This window comes from Phaethon lepturus, unplaced genomic scaffold, assembly GCF_000687285.1.
Source record: "Phaethon lepturus isolate BGI_N335 unplaced genomic scaffold, ASM68728v1 scaffold14105, whole genome shotgun sequence".
NCBI lineage: Eukaryota > Metazoa > Chordata > Aves > Phaethontiformes > Phaethontidae > Phaethon > Phaethon lepturus.
The window spans coordinates 59,529-75,978 of NW_010539954.1; the positions used below are offsets into that span (position 1 = coordinate 59,529).

The 16,450-nt window shown below is 36.3% G+C and overlaps 1 protein-coding gene across 1 annotated transcript; it reads right to left on the bottom strand.

The window, feature by feature from the left end:
- Positions 1-4,137: 4,137 nt before the first annotated feature.
- CDCA2 (cell division cycle associated 2) lies at positions 4,138-15,831 on the bottom strand. The gene is given in 15 exon segments (XM_010287305.1): positions 4,138-5,010; positions 5,399-5,613; positions 6,138-6,312; positions 7,055-7,195; positions 8,253-8,308; positions 8,904-8,982; positions 9,409-9,629; positions 10,140-10,227; positions 10,624-10,859; positions 11,704-11,782; positions 12,899-13,101; positions 13,930-14,098; positions 14,700-14,830; positions 15,308-15,756; positions 15,758-15,831. Coding segments are annotated over 15 exon segments (3,189 nt in total).
- Between the last annotated feature and the right edge of the window lie 619 nt (positions 15,832-16,450).

Genomic DNA, 16,450 nt, shown 5'->3' on the forward strand with positions numbered 1-16,450 from the left:
CTATTACCGTACTTGAAGCCATTTAAAGTCCATACAACACAGCACTTAACATTAGTGAGGTACTTTTAAATACAAAGTAATCTTTATAACAACCTTCTAAAGAGAGGAAAAGCCTCCCTTTAGAAGACTAGGGAGAGTGAGAGGTGAAAGAGACTGGCCAACACAGATTGTTTTAGATGCCGCTGTAGTACACAGACTGACATGGAGCTCAGTACTGCACAAAAAAAGTTGAAATAGTGACTTAAATTGAAGGCTACAAAGGCTAATCTTCACAATGGGAGACTGCACCAGCCAAACTCCCCCGTCTAACACACTGCGTAGTGACGCTTCACTGATCAAACTAAAACACGATGCAGTTTTACACTGCTGACTTTGTGCATTCTTCTGTCCAATGACTTTGCTGCAAATAAAACTGTGGGTTGTATCAGCGTGACTAGGCTAACCTCATGTGATGGAACACCATTAAAATATATTTCAGATAGTGCTTCAATTAACAGCTGAAAACCAGAACCACAAACTCAAAATATCTTGAGTCTTGAGACCTAGCTGCACTCAGACATAATATGCCTTGATTTAATTCCTACACCCCGACATGGCAATGAAGACAAGAGACTAGTTCAGAAAGTTCCTCTGTTGATTGAATAGGGATAGTAAAGTTGCTGGTCATTCAACGGTTAATCTTAACTCAATTTTAGAAAAGCAAATCTGAAAACGGAATGGCGTTGTTCACTCTACTGTTCACACTTCCTGCGTAACAGCACAGACACCAAGTTGTAGGTTACACTATTTCAGGAGTCTACAGAGATACTCTTCTGAGGAAGAGCAGCAAGTCATCCGAGATCTGAACATTTAAAGTACTAAGACCATTTTGTTAACCTTGCACGAAGAGCTCTCTCCCAGATTCCCCAGTTCCTTCACATGCTAAACAGTCCCGGTGTTAGCAATTCTCCGGCTCCCTGTTCCATGACAGATTCTATCTCAGGTCTTAACTATTAGGCAAGTCCCAAATCACCTCCTGCAACCCTAATCTCTAGCAATCAAGAAAACACAGCCAGAAGAGACCTCAAGAGGCCATCCAGGCCCTATCCTTACCCGTAGGAAGGATCATATGTCATTCCTGACAGATATTTGTTTAATCTGTTCTTAAAAGCCTCCAGTGATGGAGATTCCACAACTTCCCAAGGCAATGTATTCCTGCGCTCAACTATCTCTGCTGCTGGAACTTTTTCTTAATGTTTAACAGACATTTTTCTCTAATTTAAACACATTATTTCTTGTCCCATTCGGTACGGATATGGAGAACAGATTATTCCCCCTCCACTTACAACCTTCTACATAATTGACTTGTCGCCTCTCAAGTCTTCTCCAGGTTAGGTCCTGTTAACTGCAACCACTTTATTTCTCTGTAGGTTCCTACCTCACCCTCATGAAAGCCACACAAACTGTCATCAAGCATCTACATATAATTCCTAACAACCCTTTTCAACCACGCTGTGCCAGGAGGAAAATCCACACTTTGTTTTCTTCTCCTTACCCTTGCTCTCCTATTTCTGACTTTACTTCACATCTAAAGTGCACTTAGCCTATCTACTCAAGAAACCTCAAAGGAGAATGCTTTTCTAGTGCTGCTGTGACCGATGCATAGGACTGTAACATCACAAAAAGCACATTCTTTCTAGGCAGATTTTAGAGTAAGCCCTCTAGTATCATACATACTAGTTTATTGCCTTTTACTCCAGGACAACTCTTTGCTTGACCTGACCATTCAAGTCTGGTAATCAATATCCAACACCCACAGTTTCCAAAGGTTTCACTCACTGCTAGATTTGATATCTAAAAGCCGTTAGGTAAACTCTATCATCTCAGCTGCAACTGTAGTGCTCTACTGTGTTTAAGAATGCAATGTGATTTCCATATAGAGAGTCATATCTGAACACAGTGCATAAACATTTCACTTTTCCAGATTAATTTCAGTGCGTAGTTCAGTTGCTGTTTTGATTTTTTTTTTTATGTTAGAAGTAGCAGCTATTATTAGTTTTAATCTCAAGGAGCTTTAGATTTTAACCTTAGCTAGTGTCTCTTCAAAGATTTTGCACATTATGGTATTATTTTCAAATTCAGCTACAACCACAAAAACTCATGTCAGACTGCCCTCTCCTGGTAAGCCAACATACTGCTATCACAAGATTCAACCCAAGTAACTATTGCCATTCTGTTTCCAAATCTAAAATTTTCATTGCCACACAAAAGCAAACCCCAAAATAAAACATCAAGGAAACTGTTTTGATAACTTCAGTAATGCTCCTAAAGCAGAATAAGATGAACAGCATTTAAGTAGTGAAGTTTCTTTCAAGTTGCCTTAGAAGTTCTTGTCTTGGGGAAAAACTGATGATGTCTGTAGAGAAAAGTAAAACGTGCATAAAAATGAAACGGTTCTGTTTGCTTTCAAGCTTTATAACAGCGGCCAAGTACATGAAGTATTTTATTCCACATCAATAATGTTAAAAACAAGGTCACAGAAGAGGTCATTTTCAACAGAAAGCTATTTCCTTCAAGCTGGCACAGGTATTTCACTAGGGCTGAAACAGAACAGTATGAAAAATGAAAGCAACAGTAAATGTTTAAGTAGACCACCTACAGTCATCACTTTTTATTACATTGTTCAAGCTAGAAAAATGAAAACAGTAAGATGACAGGTCAACTACTGAATAATATGCACTGTATTTAGTATATATATACACCGAAGATTGGAAATATCCAGAAATGAAGTACAACTTTATCGTATGATGAATGTTCCACATTTCTTAGCCAATTTAATTTTTTAAAATTAATGTTATATACAACAAAGATTTAAAAGCTTTTTTTTTTTTAAATGACCAACCGTCACCTGAGAAGCAGAATTCATTAACTCTTTCTAAAACAAAATTTAGTCTTACTTATAGGAACTCTACCCCTGCTGGTGCCCAGAAGGCAAAGCAAAGTCTTTCCAGAAGATGGTAACAGCTTCCCTGCCTTCTACTCCTCTCCTTCAAGCCAGAAGTATTTCTTCCTTATTTGCAGTGAATCTCAAGGGGTTTTTTAGGACATTTTTGAAATCTGGAAGAAAATTCATGCAGATTTCAAAAGCAATTTATAAGGAATAATCAAGCACACGGGAAACAGCAAGCAATTCTAGCTGAAAGGGCATACTTTACAACATCACAGTTTAACTACTAAAGACAAATTCAAATTTTATCTACTTCAATTAAACCTCAAAAACCCCAAAATCTTAAGCTCGAATCCTGTTCTTCAAAAAAAAACAAAATCCCTGTCAGCAAAATATGGATTAGTATCAACTCCCAATCATCTAAAAAGTAACAGACCATATTTTTGAACTATCAGATTTGTTCTTCTTAAAACAGCTGAGAGTCACACATCTTTGCTGTCTCCGTTTGGCAGCTTCATATATTGACTGTGCATTTGAGCATGGAGCAAGTGTAGCAAGATGGTCTACTAAACACACCCAGTCTAACAATCATGACTAAGTTTTGAGGGCAAAAATCCCACACTGTGCAGGTACCATGACTGTAAACGTTTATCTAAACACACGAAAATCCCAGACTATGGTAACATGCATACAAATGCATGCATAAACATTATTTAAATTTTGTGTATTGTCTTACTGCTGTATCTTCAAACAAAATTCACTAGCCCCAGGAGCAATCCCTCCAGCTTGAGAAAAATTAGTCTTTGCCTTCTTGAAATGACTAAACTTGGTGTTGCAGAGAAAAATCAGTCATTTGTCGAGGTTTTTTAATATTAGGAGTCTTTAATTGCTATTGCTCCACAGACAGCACTAAAGTATGAAAACATGTAAGCAAGGATGTAGACTACAATAAAGAGGTGATGTCAAATTCATCATGGGAGAAAAAATTTTTATCCTCTTGATTACCTGCCATGACTGTCTACCAGACCAATGCTCTAAGCCAAGCTAGGTCTTCCACGCAGTTCTCATCTTCAAGCATTTTAGACATCAAGACAAGGAAAATCAGTTCTAAGTTACCCAGAAATTAATAAGGAAATAAGTAAAGTAGTACAAGTGGGAGACAGAAGAAGATAGCATTTAAGAGAGAGAACATAAGAATCTAATACTGACCTTCACTTTAGAAAATCAGAGGTAGCTGAAACCTCACTAAATGTTAAGTTATTTTCAAGAGATATTTCTACTTCCTCATAGTGTTTTTGGTTACTTCTGTCCTTCCTATATATAGAATCTGTTATGCTCCTTTTCTGGGTTTGAGACCAAGTTCTTGTTTCTTGAGGTTTGGATACAGACATGCTTTTCCTCCTCCATCGTTTGCAAGGACAACCAGTAAGATGAGCAGAGCCATTGTTCTCCTTCCCTGCTGCTGAAAACTGGACGAGATTTTGTTCTCTGTAGTGAATATTCTCATATTCTGTAAAGATGGATGTGCTTATTGTTCTCCTGATTTTGCGAGCAGAAGCTGGCAGGGGAGGGTTCTTCTGAATCTGACTGGGTACTTGAATCCATGCAAGTCCTTCAGTTTCTGCATCTTTATGTAATCTCATGCTGCGCCTCACTCTTTTTTCACCACCGTTATCGCTCTTTCTTCTAAAAGGCTCTAAAGAGTCACTTTTTAGCTGAGGAGCTGATAAGACCTCCTCCACATTAAAAGAAGAAAATGGAAGATTGTTTCTAGTTATTTCCAATTTTTCAACAGGAGGAAAATAGATGGCACTACTTCTTCTTCTTGGTCGACTACCTCTTATAGGATCTTTTTGTGGACACTGAGTTCCTTGGGTACTCTCATGTACACTAGTGTCCTGTTGATTCAGAAATTCTAGTCCAGTTAGCTGCTCTGCCTTATTTAGGAGATTTCCTTGTAAGTTCTCATTTTCTATCCAGGTATCACTGTCTTTTGCCTCTTTTACATATGCAGTATCTTTACCTTGTTGGAAATAGTCAGATGTATCAAAACCACACTTTGCATCTGGCACAATGTTAGAAAACTGAAAAGAAAAAAAAAAAAAGCAAAAGGTAATCCAGTAATCCACAAAAACTGGTTTCAAACAGCTGACAACTAAACAACTGCTACTGTTTTCCTCACCAAGTCTATTTATTCTCAAAAACACCAACCAACCAACACATAGAACCCTGTATGTTGCAATCTGTTCCAATGTGGGGTCAAACTTATGTTGCTTGAGGCCTTGTTGAGTTCTGAATACCCCCTTCCAAGGATGGAGATCCCATGGCCTCTCCAGGCAGGCTGTTCCAATGTTTAATCACTCTTAGAATTAAGGTTTTTTTTCTTCCCCCAAAACATTTCTTTTTTGATCCAACAACACCAAGCACAATTCTGACTTATTTTCTAGCAGTATGCTTAAGGATATCAGTTACCTTATGATCAAGGCCAGAAACAGACTTCAGATCACCATCTGACACCTGAAACACCGTATCATTGGAGCTGCTGGCTTCTGCAACGTCCAGGTCCTTAGAGCTTGAATACATATGAACTGCACAGACATTTTTCCCTCTCTTTCTTTCAACCACCAGCTTCTGTTGAACATCCTTGCGAGTGTTCCTAGATTTCATATTATCTAAAAATACGTCCTCTGAATTAAAATAAACACATGGTTACTTGATTCTACTTGTGAATGTACAAAATCTTTTTTCAAATATTAGAACAAAAGCTTTCTGGTATTTTACTTACATAAAAATAACCTTCTAAACTACTGTTCCAGATAACTACTGTAAAGCAAACAAACAAACAAAAAAACCCAAGCCCCACAAAACAGAAAGCTACTGCACATCACATAACTTTTCTTGCCCAACTTGTCAGTTTTAAAGACTATGAAAATATCATTATCCAAAGTACTGAGAGGCTTTTCTTTTTTTTTGGTCAGCTTTACACCGGAGTCCAACAAGAGTTAAATTCTTCCAGTTGGGGATTATTAATCTACTAGATCCTCTGGACTCTACTGCTACAGAAGCAATTAAAAGTAAAAAATGCATACTGGGCTCTTTGCTTATGCACAGAACTCAATATCACTATCAACAGGTTTTTATGTAACTGTTGATATAAAAAATAAGAAGGAACAGAAAGAGCAAGGCAAAACAAAACTAAAGAACACATTACCTGAGAAAAGGGCATTTGCCTTTGGTGAGTTTGGAGATGAGGCAGAAGAGAAAACCTCTGGAATTTCAGGGATAGGGCTGAGAAGAGGTTTCTTAGAAGCCATCTCTCTTTCCCCATATAAAGATTTTTTAACTTTTTTCTTTCTTCTTTTCCCATAGCTTGTATGTTTTGTTTTCTAAAAAGATTGAGAAGACTGAATAGAGCATAGTGTAATTATAACGATCCTGTACAATATTTTCCAACAAATAAATGACACCATTACTAGATTTTGATGGATAACAATTGTTTCCCCTAAAATGAAGGTTCCACAAGTTCCACCATCTACAAATTAATCTAAAAACTCAAAGCAAAGGAGAATTACTTCTCAAACATGAGATCTGATTATTGTTTCATTTAACAAATCAAAGAATTAGTCTTTCAGCTCAAAAACTACAGATTCTTCATTTATGCTTAAGTTTGAAAAGGAATACATGCTTTCCCTTCCAATACATGAAAGCAAAAATCTTTTAGAAGCCTCAGACCTTTACAATACTTAACTAGCATATAACTGGGCAAGTTCAAAGAACTACTCCTGCATACACTTGGGAAGAGGAGAACCATAAACTCATTTTCTGTCCCTGAAGTCTGAAAAGTGACACCTCCATAGTGACACCCCCTCTACCTCCATAAAATATCCTTTTTGCTCTACAAGTATTTAAACCCTGCTAGTCAGCCTTAACAAGCAGTAAGAAAGAGAGGTGTGGCAGTAAGTGTAGGAAAACAAGACAGGCATGAAGAAGAGAATATTGGCAGCAACAGGAAACATAACAACCTTTAGAAAACCTTTACTACAAAGATCAAAATAACAGAAGAAAGAAGAGACACTCGGATAGAGAAATAAAGGCAATATTCACCAACTGCAGTGGGCTGTCACTTACTTGTGTCTTTTTGGTAGCAGATGTGGTTATATTCTTCTGTCTTTGAAATTTGTTCTTTCTTGGATTTTTAGTCTCTTTAGCATTCTTATTATTTGTGGCTCTTGAGATGCTAAAATCAGTCCCCTCTGAAATAGTGCTACACTGTTGAGGAACATGAATTTGAAGTTGTTGGGGTACATGGGTATGTGCACATACATGTATTTGCTTTTTTAAAAAATACACTGCAGTCCAACAGTCATAAGAACCACACTCTAATTAGTCTCTGTTATTTCATATATGAGGTCATTAAGAGCTAGACATTCACAGTTGGAAATTCAGATTTACAGAGTTAGTCTCTTCACACAGTACAATACTTGTAAAAAAAAAAGACATTCTAATGAGAAAATAGTAGATTTTCATCTTCAGCTATTTCTTTCAGAGAACATGTGTTACTTTTTTCATATTACTTTCTTTTTGCCTTCCCCCTCCAATAAAGCACACTGGAACTGTACAACACTGAAGCCTGAAAGCCCTTCTTACAGAAACTGTTACACAATAAATTCCATGCAACTTAAAATCCCAGCAAACAGAAGAGACACACGTATGATATTCTATCTGCTTTATGACTAGTAGACAAAAAGGTTAACAGGACTGAAGATCTTTAGCACTGGACTTGGGAGCACAGCCACATTTTCAGTGACACCAAAAGTCATCACTGGTTGCAGAATAAACTTGACTTTATTAGCCTCTTTCTCATATTCCTATATCTCAAAGAAATTAAACCAAATTGAAAAATTAGACAGAAAACTTTGTTTCCATTCTCTTCAATTTTCTGTCATTATTAGTTTTTAGATTCCCATGAGTGAAGCCCCTGATCCTACGAATGAAAGTCTATGAATAAATCTCTTCTCAATTTTGTCAGACTATTTGGGAAAGTTCCTGGAAAATTCAATAGAAATAGTAAATTTAAGTATCAGGCTATAACCAAAAATGTTTTTAATAAATGGAAAACCACTTTCACTCAAAAATGAGATTTCCTTAAGTCAATTACCTGCACTAACATGAGGTATTTCCATATACCTGGATATATACAATCCTCATAGCCGAGGCTCTAAAAACTCTTATAAGCATCAGGAGGTATAAGAGATAACAATTCTGCCTGAAGGGGGAGAGGGGGGGGAAGAAAAAAACCTCAAACATCATCTCTAAAGAAACTTACCTTCCTTTTAGTAGAAGAATGGGTTGTTATCGTATCAGATTTGTCAGTTTCTGTTACTGCATATGAAGAAAATAAGAATACTGATTCAGTTTAAACACAAAAAGTTAATCAGAAGTTGAGGAAATTATCCACATAATTTCTAACATAATGCACAGTGTGTTTAGTCATCCTGGTCTTGAGTAACATTTTCTGCATAAAGGACTATCAAACATGGCAAGATAAAAAAAACTTAACAGCTTGCATTACAAAACTGAGGAAAAACTTGTGAGGATTTGGTAACAAAATAATTAGCAATTACACAGCTTTCATAGATACACATGCACAACCCCCTTTCAATTTTTTTTTGTTATTGTCTTACTTGTTATTTTAAAAACATCAAAATAACAATATCAGAAGCAAGATAATAAGCTTAATTACTTAAAAGCAGTAAGTCTGGATCCACCACTTTCACAGAAAAATACCACAAGCACAAACAACATCCAGTTAACCTAGACAATGGGTAAACACTGCAGCTACTCCAAAGACCTTTAGAAAGAAGCAAGAGCATTTAAATTCTAGCACAGCTGAAATATATCCCACAAATAAAAATTAATTAATTTTCACATAAGGAAAGATGCATTATCTAATGACAAAAATACAAGCTGGGGTTACCTTCTGCATTTTCAAAAGGTAAGAGGTCTTCTGCAGCAACAGAATCGTCCACTAACTCTTGAAGAGGCTCAACACATTCCTTTAACAAAAATGTCAGATTTTTTTTAGCAATATACTATACCAGACATATATTGAAAAACACCTTGTCCCTTAGCGTTTGGAACAACCAGGCAATTTTAATTTTTTCCTTAAAGAATGCGACAATTCATTTGATGTATATGGCAGAGAGAAATACAGTTTCAAAATTATAAAACAATACCAATACTGAACTTTAAACATAGATCTACAGGTCAAAAATGAATTCATAAATTCAGAATTCATAAAGCAAAGGGAAAAGTTCTCAATGTAATTCTAAAGCTTCAAGCAGATTCTGTTTTAATATTTTAGCAATTTTTTTCAGAACCAAGCAGACTGGGGAAAAAATTAAACAGAAATTGAATATTCACAGAGACTAAGAGCTTTAAGCGTTAACAAAAAAAAAAAAAACAAAAACCAAAAAACTTACATCATTGCAATCAAAGTTCAGCTGGGGTAATGGTTCTTCAGTGAGACTTGACCTTGCAAAAGGACTATTACTTTGTAATCCTGGATAACGGACTGGCGTTGCTCCTTTGCGCAATGGAGTATTTGCAGGCAAAGTTTCGTCAAATATTTCTGGGCTTAGAACTTTTCCAAAAGTAACTCTTTTCTTCTTTGGCTTTTCGGAGCTATGGCTTTCAGTTTTCTCTATTGCAATAAAATACATAGACTGCTTAGCAAACCTGGAACTGTCACAGAGCAGACTCTTCAAGGTCATTTTATGGGTCTTAACATTCTCTTAAAAATCAACACCCCTCCCTGCCCCAAACAAACAGCGAAATACCATCTTTACCTGTCCTGTGGATTCAACCAGAATTTTCAGCATAGCTTCATTACAATATCAAGAATTAAGGAAGAAAGAAAATGGAAGACTCGAAATGACTAGCTGCTCCACACATTCCAGTTGACAAGTGTAAAATTTCTTGAAAAATAGGTGAGTCTATTCTGGTGTTAGAATGTAGGATTTTTTTTTTTTTTTTTTTAAATAGACATTCTTTCCCTTGGCAAACTTATTTTCCGCTTCACACAGTGGGATGCCACACATGAGCTACTTCTGTGGTGGTTAATGCGTATCATTCTTCAGATTTAGCAAGAGGCAAAACCTTATGATCCCACATAATACTCCGCCTATTTAAAACAACAAAAGGGGAATCTGACCTGTTTGCAATGCTTCAAAGACTTTTGCACAACGGGAGACCGCAACAGATTCACCTCCTTCTCCATCAACGGCATCGCCTGAGTATTCCTATCAAATTTAAGTGGTAGAATCATTTATTCAATACCATTTAATTAAAGTATTGTCCTTGTTCAAATCAAAAGTGAAAATAACTTTTTCTGTAAGCAACATTTAATAATTAGTCCTATTGTTTAAAAAGCCTACTCATTTTCTAAATGAGTAACAACATATATGTGATTCTTCTGATAATATGAAAGCTTTAAACAAAGCTTCTAAGATGACCAAACAGCAAACAGATATCCACTGATAACATTAAATTATTTCCAATGCATGTCAATTAGTCAAAAAGTATCTTTAACCATGATTCAACTTCTGGTAATTCAATAATGACTGCAGAAGTTCATCTAGTATTTAGTACCTCCATTCATTTAGTATTAGTACCTCCATATGAGTCAGTTAACCAACCTTTATGCTATCCATTAGTTGCTTCATTGGCGTTTTCTTCAATACAGATCGCAGATGCGAGCCACTCTGTCTATGTTCATTTGATGAAATATTTCCCATTTGTAGCGGTGTGATAGGTGACTTGTTTTCATCAAATATTTGCAGGCTTAGCTCTTCCACTAAACTAACTTTGTTTCTGCTTAGATCTGGTGTAGCATTACTTCTAAGGTCTTTAGTGATGTGGTCAGAACCAAAATCTTTAGAGCAAGTACACAGATATGACAATTAAAGACCGGAGTAAAATTGAGAAGACTTTAGTATTAGCAACATGAACTACAAATGTACACATCTCCATACAATTCTGTGCATCAGCATCACCTATCATCTCGGAAACTCCATTCGTTTCTAAATTTTGGCTCTTACTGTGCCACATTTACATTTCACATTTTGAGAAATTTACAAAAAGGGAACATTGCATGAAGGAAAAGACATTTTGCATATGGATTTCTCTCTCATCCACATAAATCGGGAAGACAAAAAAAGAATTCTCTAATGTACAAAGAGGGACTCTGTACATTAACATCCCTCTCTCCTTTCACAGGGATGAACTACTCAACTATACTTTTCCCTAAAAATGTCCCTAAAACAATAAAATTAAGGGAAACACTAAACAATGATTCCCAGCCTGTTACTCCGTTTGAGCTTGCTTTTTCTGTCAGAATCAAACTGCTAACATACCACCCAAGAGGCCCTACCCCACCTTCCAAATATTTCAGCTCCTCTCATAAAAGCTATTTCCTTCTTATGAACTGTGCTTAAGTAAAAACACGTTTAATGCTAAGCTGTACATAAAGAGCTCTGAATTCAGTTTTTAAACTGGGACTTGAGCCTCCTCTGCAGCAGTGCTTGAATAGACTATTATTTACAGTAATTTTTTTGTTCCCTCATCAGTCTTTACGTCAAAGTTATATTAGGTTTCTACTGCAAATCGTAGACAAGATGACAGACGTGGGATAACTGCGTGTGAAATATTTCTTTACAAATATTTTTACTTTCTAATAAGAATATAACAAAGATTATTATCATGATGAATCCTCTTACCATGGCCTGTTTCTAAGATATCTCTAATTAGGACAGCCTCCAATGACTCAATGGGATTGTGTTGCTCATAAACCCATTCCTAGAGAAAAAATTACAAGATTATATATGTACATAATATCTATTTATATACACACCCATGCAAGACGATAAAGAAATAAAAAAATATATCTGCTGATTTTTTTGTGAAGCACTTGACATAAATCTGTTTTCCTTCTGTCCGCATTACTCATTTGTAATACTTATGAAGGACACCTTTCAAAGCGTTGCTTCAACACTTTGATTTTTTATTAGCATCACAACTATCAAGTGCTATCAACGTGGAATAATAATACTGAGGTTTCTCAATCCTCAACTGAATAAACAGTTGTTGAATAAAGTAGAAATATTTTTCACCTGGTTGCTGAACCTTCTAATCCAAAAAGATAGCTGACACTTATCTGGCTAAACAAAGAACCTGAAGTTTTTCAAATCAATATTCATATTCAAAGATGGGTGGTGGTGGTGGTATAACTACTTGCAAATGCTGCCTTTTAAAATAGCATGAACTACAGGGTTTTTCAATCCCATAGAACAGGATTTCAGAGTTTTCTCTGGACCTCATCTTCACTGCTTTTATATATGACAGTAGTAAAAGGATCACTAGAGATATTTATATAAAAGACAAATGAACTTCTCCATCTGTATAAAAGTACATCTTTTTTTTTGCACGAAATATCAAATGACTGCCAAACGGATATAAGGTGAAGATTAAAAATTGGGTTCAAAGTCAACCCAATGATCAATAAAGTTGCTTTTGACATCTGGAAAAAGCTGTATTTGCCAGATCTGTGAATTTGACTTTCCATATAGTTACAGCTGTGAATTCAAAAGAATTAAGACATATTCACATTTTCTTATTAGAATAAAATAAGATTTTCCATGTGATTATCAGAAGAGAGTATAACCTTATTCACTATAACAGCTTATAGCATCCACATTGAACATTTGCATGTTAAAGAAAACGGAGCACAGCCTCAAAAGAGCCAGAAGCGGGTATCTGAGGTTAGGCTATTCACTGTCAGTCCAAACGGACCAGTGTCCATGCCAGATTTTTCTTCCCTTGCCTTGTCATACTAAGACATAAAATTCTTACAAGGGAGATTTGCTGTGCTATTTGTTTTCTCCATGTTCTTTGCCCACACTTTTATATAAGTACCTTTGAAACCGCAGCAACAGGTTCAGTGAGAGTCACATCTTGGTGTGAAGACAACATGGTGCAGATCTTGGTATCAGACCTACTGCTGTCAGTCAAATTTTCTTTTAAATTTTCTTTCAAATCAGCTCCACTGTTGTCTGACATGAACTTTTCACTCCACTGATCCGGGTTCCACTCTTCTGTAAAAGGTACTTTGTTCTGAGCTGCATCAACTAAAACCAAACCAAAACAAAAAGCAAAAAACAAACCACAAAGACAAACTTCAGATTTTTCAATGAATGCTCTTCTTGTGTTTCTTCACCAAAAGGATGGCGAGATTAAAAAAGCTAGGTAATTTTCTAGTCAAGAAAAAGAACACACATGCATTTTTTTGCTCTAGTTTGAAAATAACATTACCAAATCTTCAAAACAAAGCAAGCTATTATCTTCACATAAATGTTATTAAGACCATCAATACCAGAGAAGTAAAGCATCGTAGTTTGTTTTACGCTATCATCTTCTCAGTTACCACAGAGTGCTTCCTGCCTTGCTTTTGCAATACTTACTATTTTCATTAAGAATTAAGCATGTTAACACCACAGTTATGTAACGTGATTGCTAAAATTAGCGCACTTAGAAGTTATTAAACAAAACTCTGCACATCACGATCAAGAGAACTAACAGTTACAACAGCTAAAACCAGTTGTCATAAAAACCATTCTCAGTTTCATGGTAAAAGTGTGAAAACACTAACGCTCAGAGAAAAGTAAATTAAAGGGTATAAATCTAGAAAGTGAAACTAAGAAAACAGTCACAAAAAATACATTTTCCTTTGGGGGTTATTCTGAGAAACCACTATTCCGAATGCACTAAGGAATAAAGATGGGTTTAAACAAACTCAAACCAAACACAAGAATGCTGTGCCAACACTTACAAAGGAAGATTTTTTTTTTTTCTGTTTTATAGTAAGTGTTTGCAGTTTTATAGTTTTTGGCCTAAAGGAGGACCTGATGCTTAAGAGAAATCATTGACCAGAAATACAATCAACTTACAACAGCCTGCTTCCTCGGAAGCATCATCCACTTGTGACAATCCAGAGAAGTCAGCCTCCCCTTCAGCTCCTTGTACTGATTTAAAAGATTCTTGAAAGGCACCTACTTTGTCCTTCAATGACCTGGCATTTTCATGTTTAAAAGGACTAACCTGATAAAACAAAATTAACTTCATGAGACCTTCCCCCCCGCAAGATGACACGGGCTTTATTACTTTGCGTTTATACTTTGGCATAAAACAAACTCAGAGAAGCAGCAAATCATGTATTTAATCTGGCTGCAATTTTAGTTGCATGGTAAAAATATGCAAAAAAGGAACTGTATCAAGAAATCTGTTAAGTTTTACTGCCTTTCATAATCTGTCCCTCTAGACCATATCCAGAATTTGTTTTCTAACAGTCTGAGTTAAGAACAAGTCTGATTCAAAAACCAAGTCCCTTACGCTAGTATTTACTTCGCTTTGAACTATCAACACTTTAATTAGCCAAAAATCAATCTGGCAAATGCAGGAAAGTAAAGGTTATGGTAAACAAAAGTTAAAATATATGAGCAAGCTAGACATGGAGAAAAGACTCCAGACTCTACACAAACAAGACCTCTAACATCCCCTTATTCTAAAGTAAGGTGCCTAAGGGATGTCAACAAAATTAAGGCCATGGTTACTCCTTCTACTGGCTTCTTCCTGAGATTTGCCTTCTCTTTCTGCCAGCATATGTTGATTCCTGGGGGAAATTAAACTGACTCATTAAATATTTGAGAAAGACTCTCACCTGCATAAAAGCTTCTTTTTGCCTGTTGCTTCTCTGTTGGGCAAGGTATCGAATAAGGGTGTTATTTTCTGGTGACCCCCGTACTCCAATTGTTGATCTTCGTCTAAATTTTAATGAAGTTGAAGACTTCCCTGAAATGGGGACAGGAAAAGGGGAAAAAAAAAGCTTCAAAATGGTAACCTTTTTTTCCTTTTTGTTTTAACAGTGATTTATGAAAATATCGAGCCGCTCAGCTCAAGAAACCTTCTTGAGCGAAAACAAATTAACTTCCTAAAAGTAAGTGAATATTTAACTAAACTATACAACAAGTGAGGAGCCATCTTTCTTTTACTTTTTCAACTGCTAGTTAAGGAACTGTCTACCAATACTTGCAGAATTCGTCTCACTACTCCCTTGTGAAACTCACTGGCACCTAACCAACTGGAAAGAAAAAAGTTAAATAGCGAATTAAAGCAACATCATATCACAGTCCTTTCCTTGGGCACATTCAAACTCAGCCAGACAACCTGAACCTGACCTCAACTGAAGCTTTTGGTAAGAGGTTGGACTAGATGACCTCCAGATGGCCTGCTGAAAAGGACAACAGTCATTAGTCACTCCAATCTTACCTATAGATTTTTTAGTAAAACTTTCTTGAGTGATCCCAAATTCAGCAATGGTTGCAGTTGCAAAATCAACAGGCTTTTTCCTCTGTTGCTCTGATGCTCCACAATCAGATTTTTCTTCTGTTTTGTCCCTACTAGGTGTCAAGTAGCATTCATCCCCCAAAGAAACAGGTCTACTTCTTAGAAAATTTTCCTTACTCTTCAAAGCCAAGGTAGGTTCGGCAACCATATGCCCTTTTAGCGTATCAAAAAGGCAGTCAGTAAACTGACAGCTAACAACATCCTCCTTGTTGCGGTACGATTCCTTCTCGAGCTCTTTGGGGTGTTTCAGGGTACATTTTTGCAACTGTGCCTGCTTCCCATTACTTAAATTCTCCTTCTTGGATGCCTTTACGACTTTTGATTTAGTCACTTTGCAAATCTTCTGGTCTTTTGAAAGATCAGGGAAAGACCTTCTCTTCAGTGTATCTACTCTCATTTTCTTTAACTTCTGGGGGAGCATTTATATTCTTAGACCGCCTATGCATTGTTAGTGTTTTATTTTAAGAAACATGTAGTCAGCGTTTGCTCTCCTGTAATTACAGATACCTATCAAAAAGAAAAAGAGATTTTAATAGGTATTTGGTAAGAGCAAGAGTTTCCTGCCATTCGCAAACTTTTACCAAATCTAGGTTTTTCCTGGAACAAGGTGTTTACCAGTGTGGTGGAAATGGAAAGTCGTATCTCCAGAAAACTACACAGAAAGGACCCAAAAGGCTGACGCTATGAAGAAAAACGCACACCAATATAAACCTGCGACAGAAGTGTTTCTCGAGCATGGAAATAAAAGGCTATGCTCCCGCTCTTTATCGAGCTGAAACTTCATGGTAGTATAAAACGTTAAGCACAATCACAGCATGATCGGTTCGCTGTAAGTGTTGCGACAAGTATTAGCAGTTCAATACTAATTGGAAATGCTAACATTTTTTGCATTTAGTTTCTTGGATTTTAAGTTAAGAATGTCGAAGTCAGTGACGTCTGAAACTTTGGTTACACAAAAATATGCATTTTTCTGTATTGTGCACAACACGAATCAAGCTGTTAAATACCGCGTGCGCAACTTTTTTTAAAAAAAAACTTTTGTTGTTGTTTTTTTTTTTTTTAAGT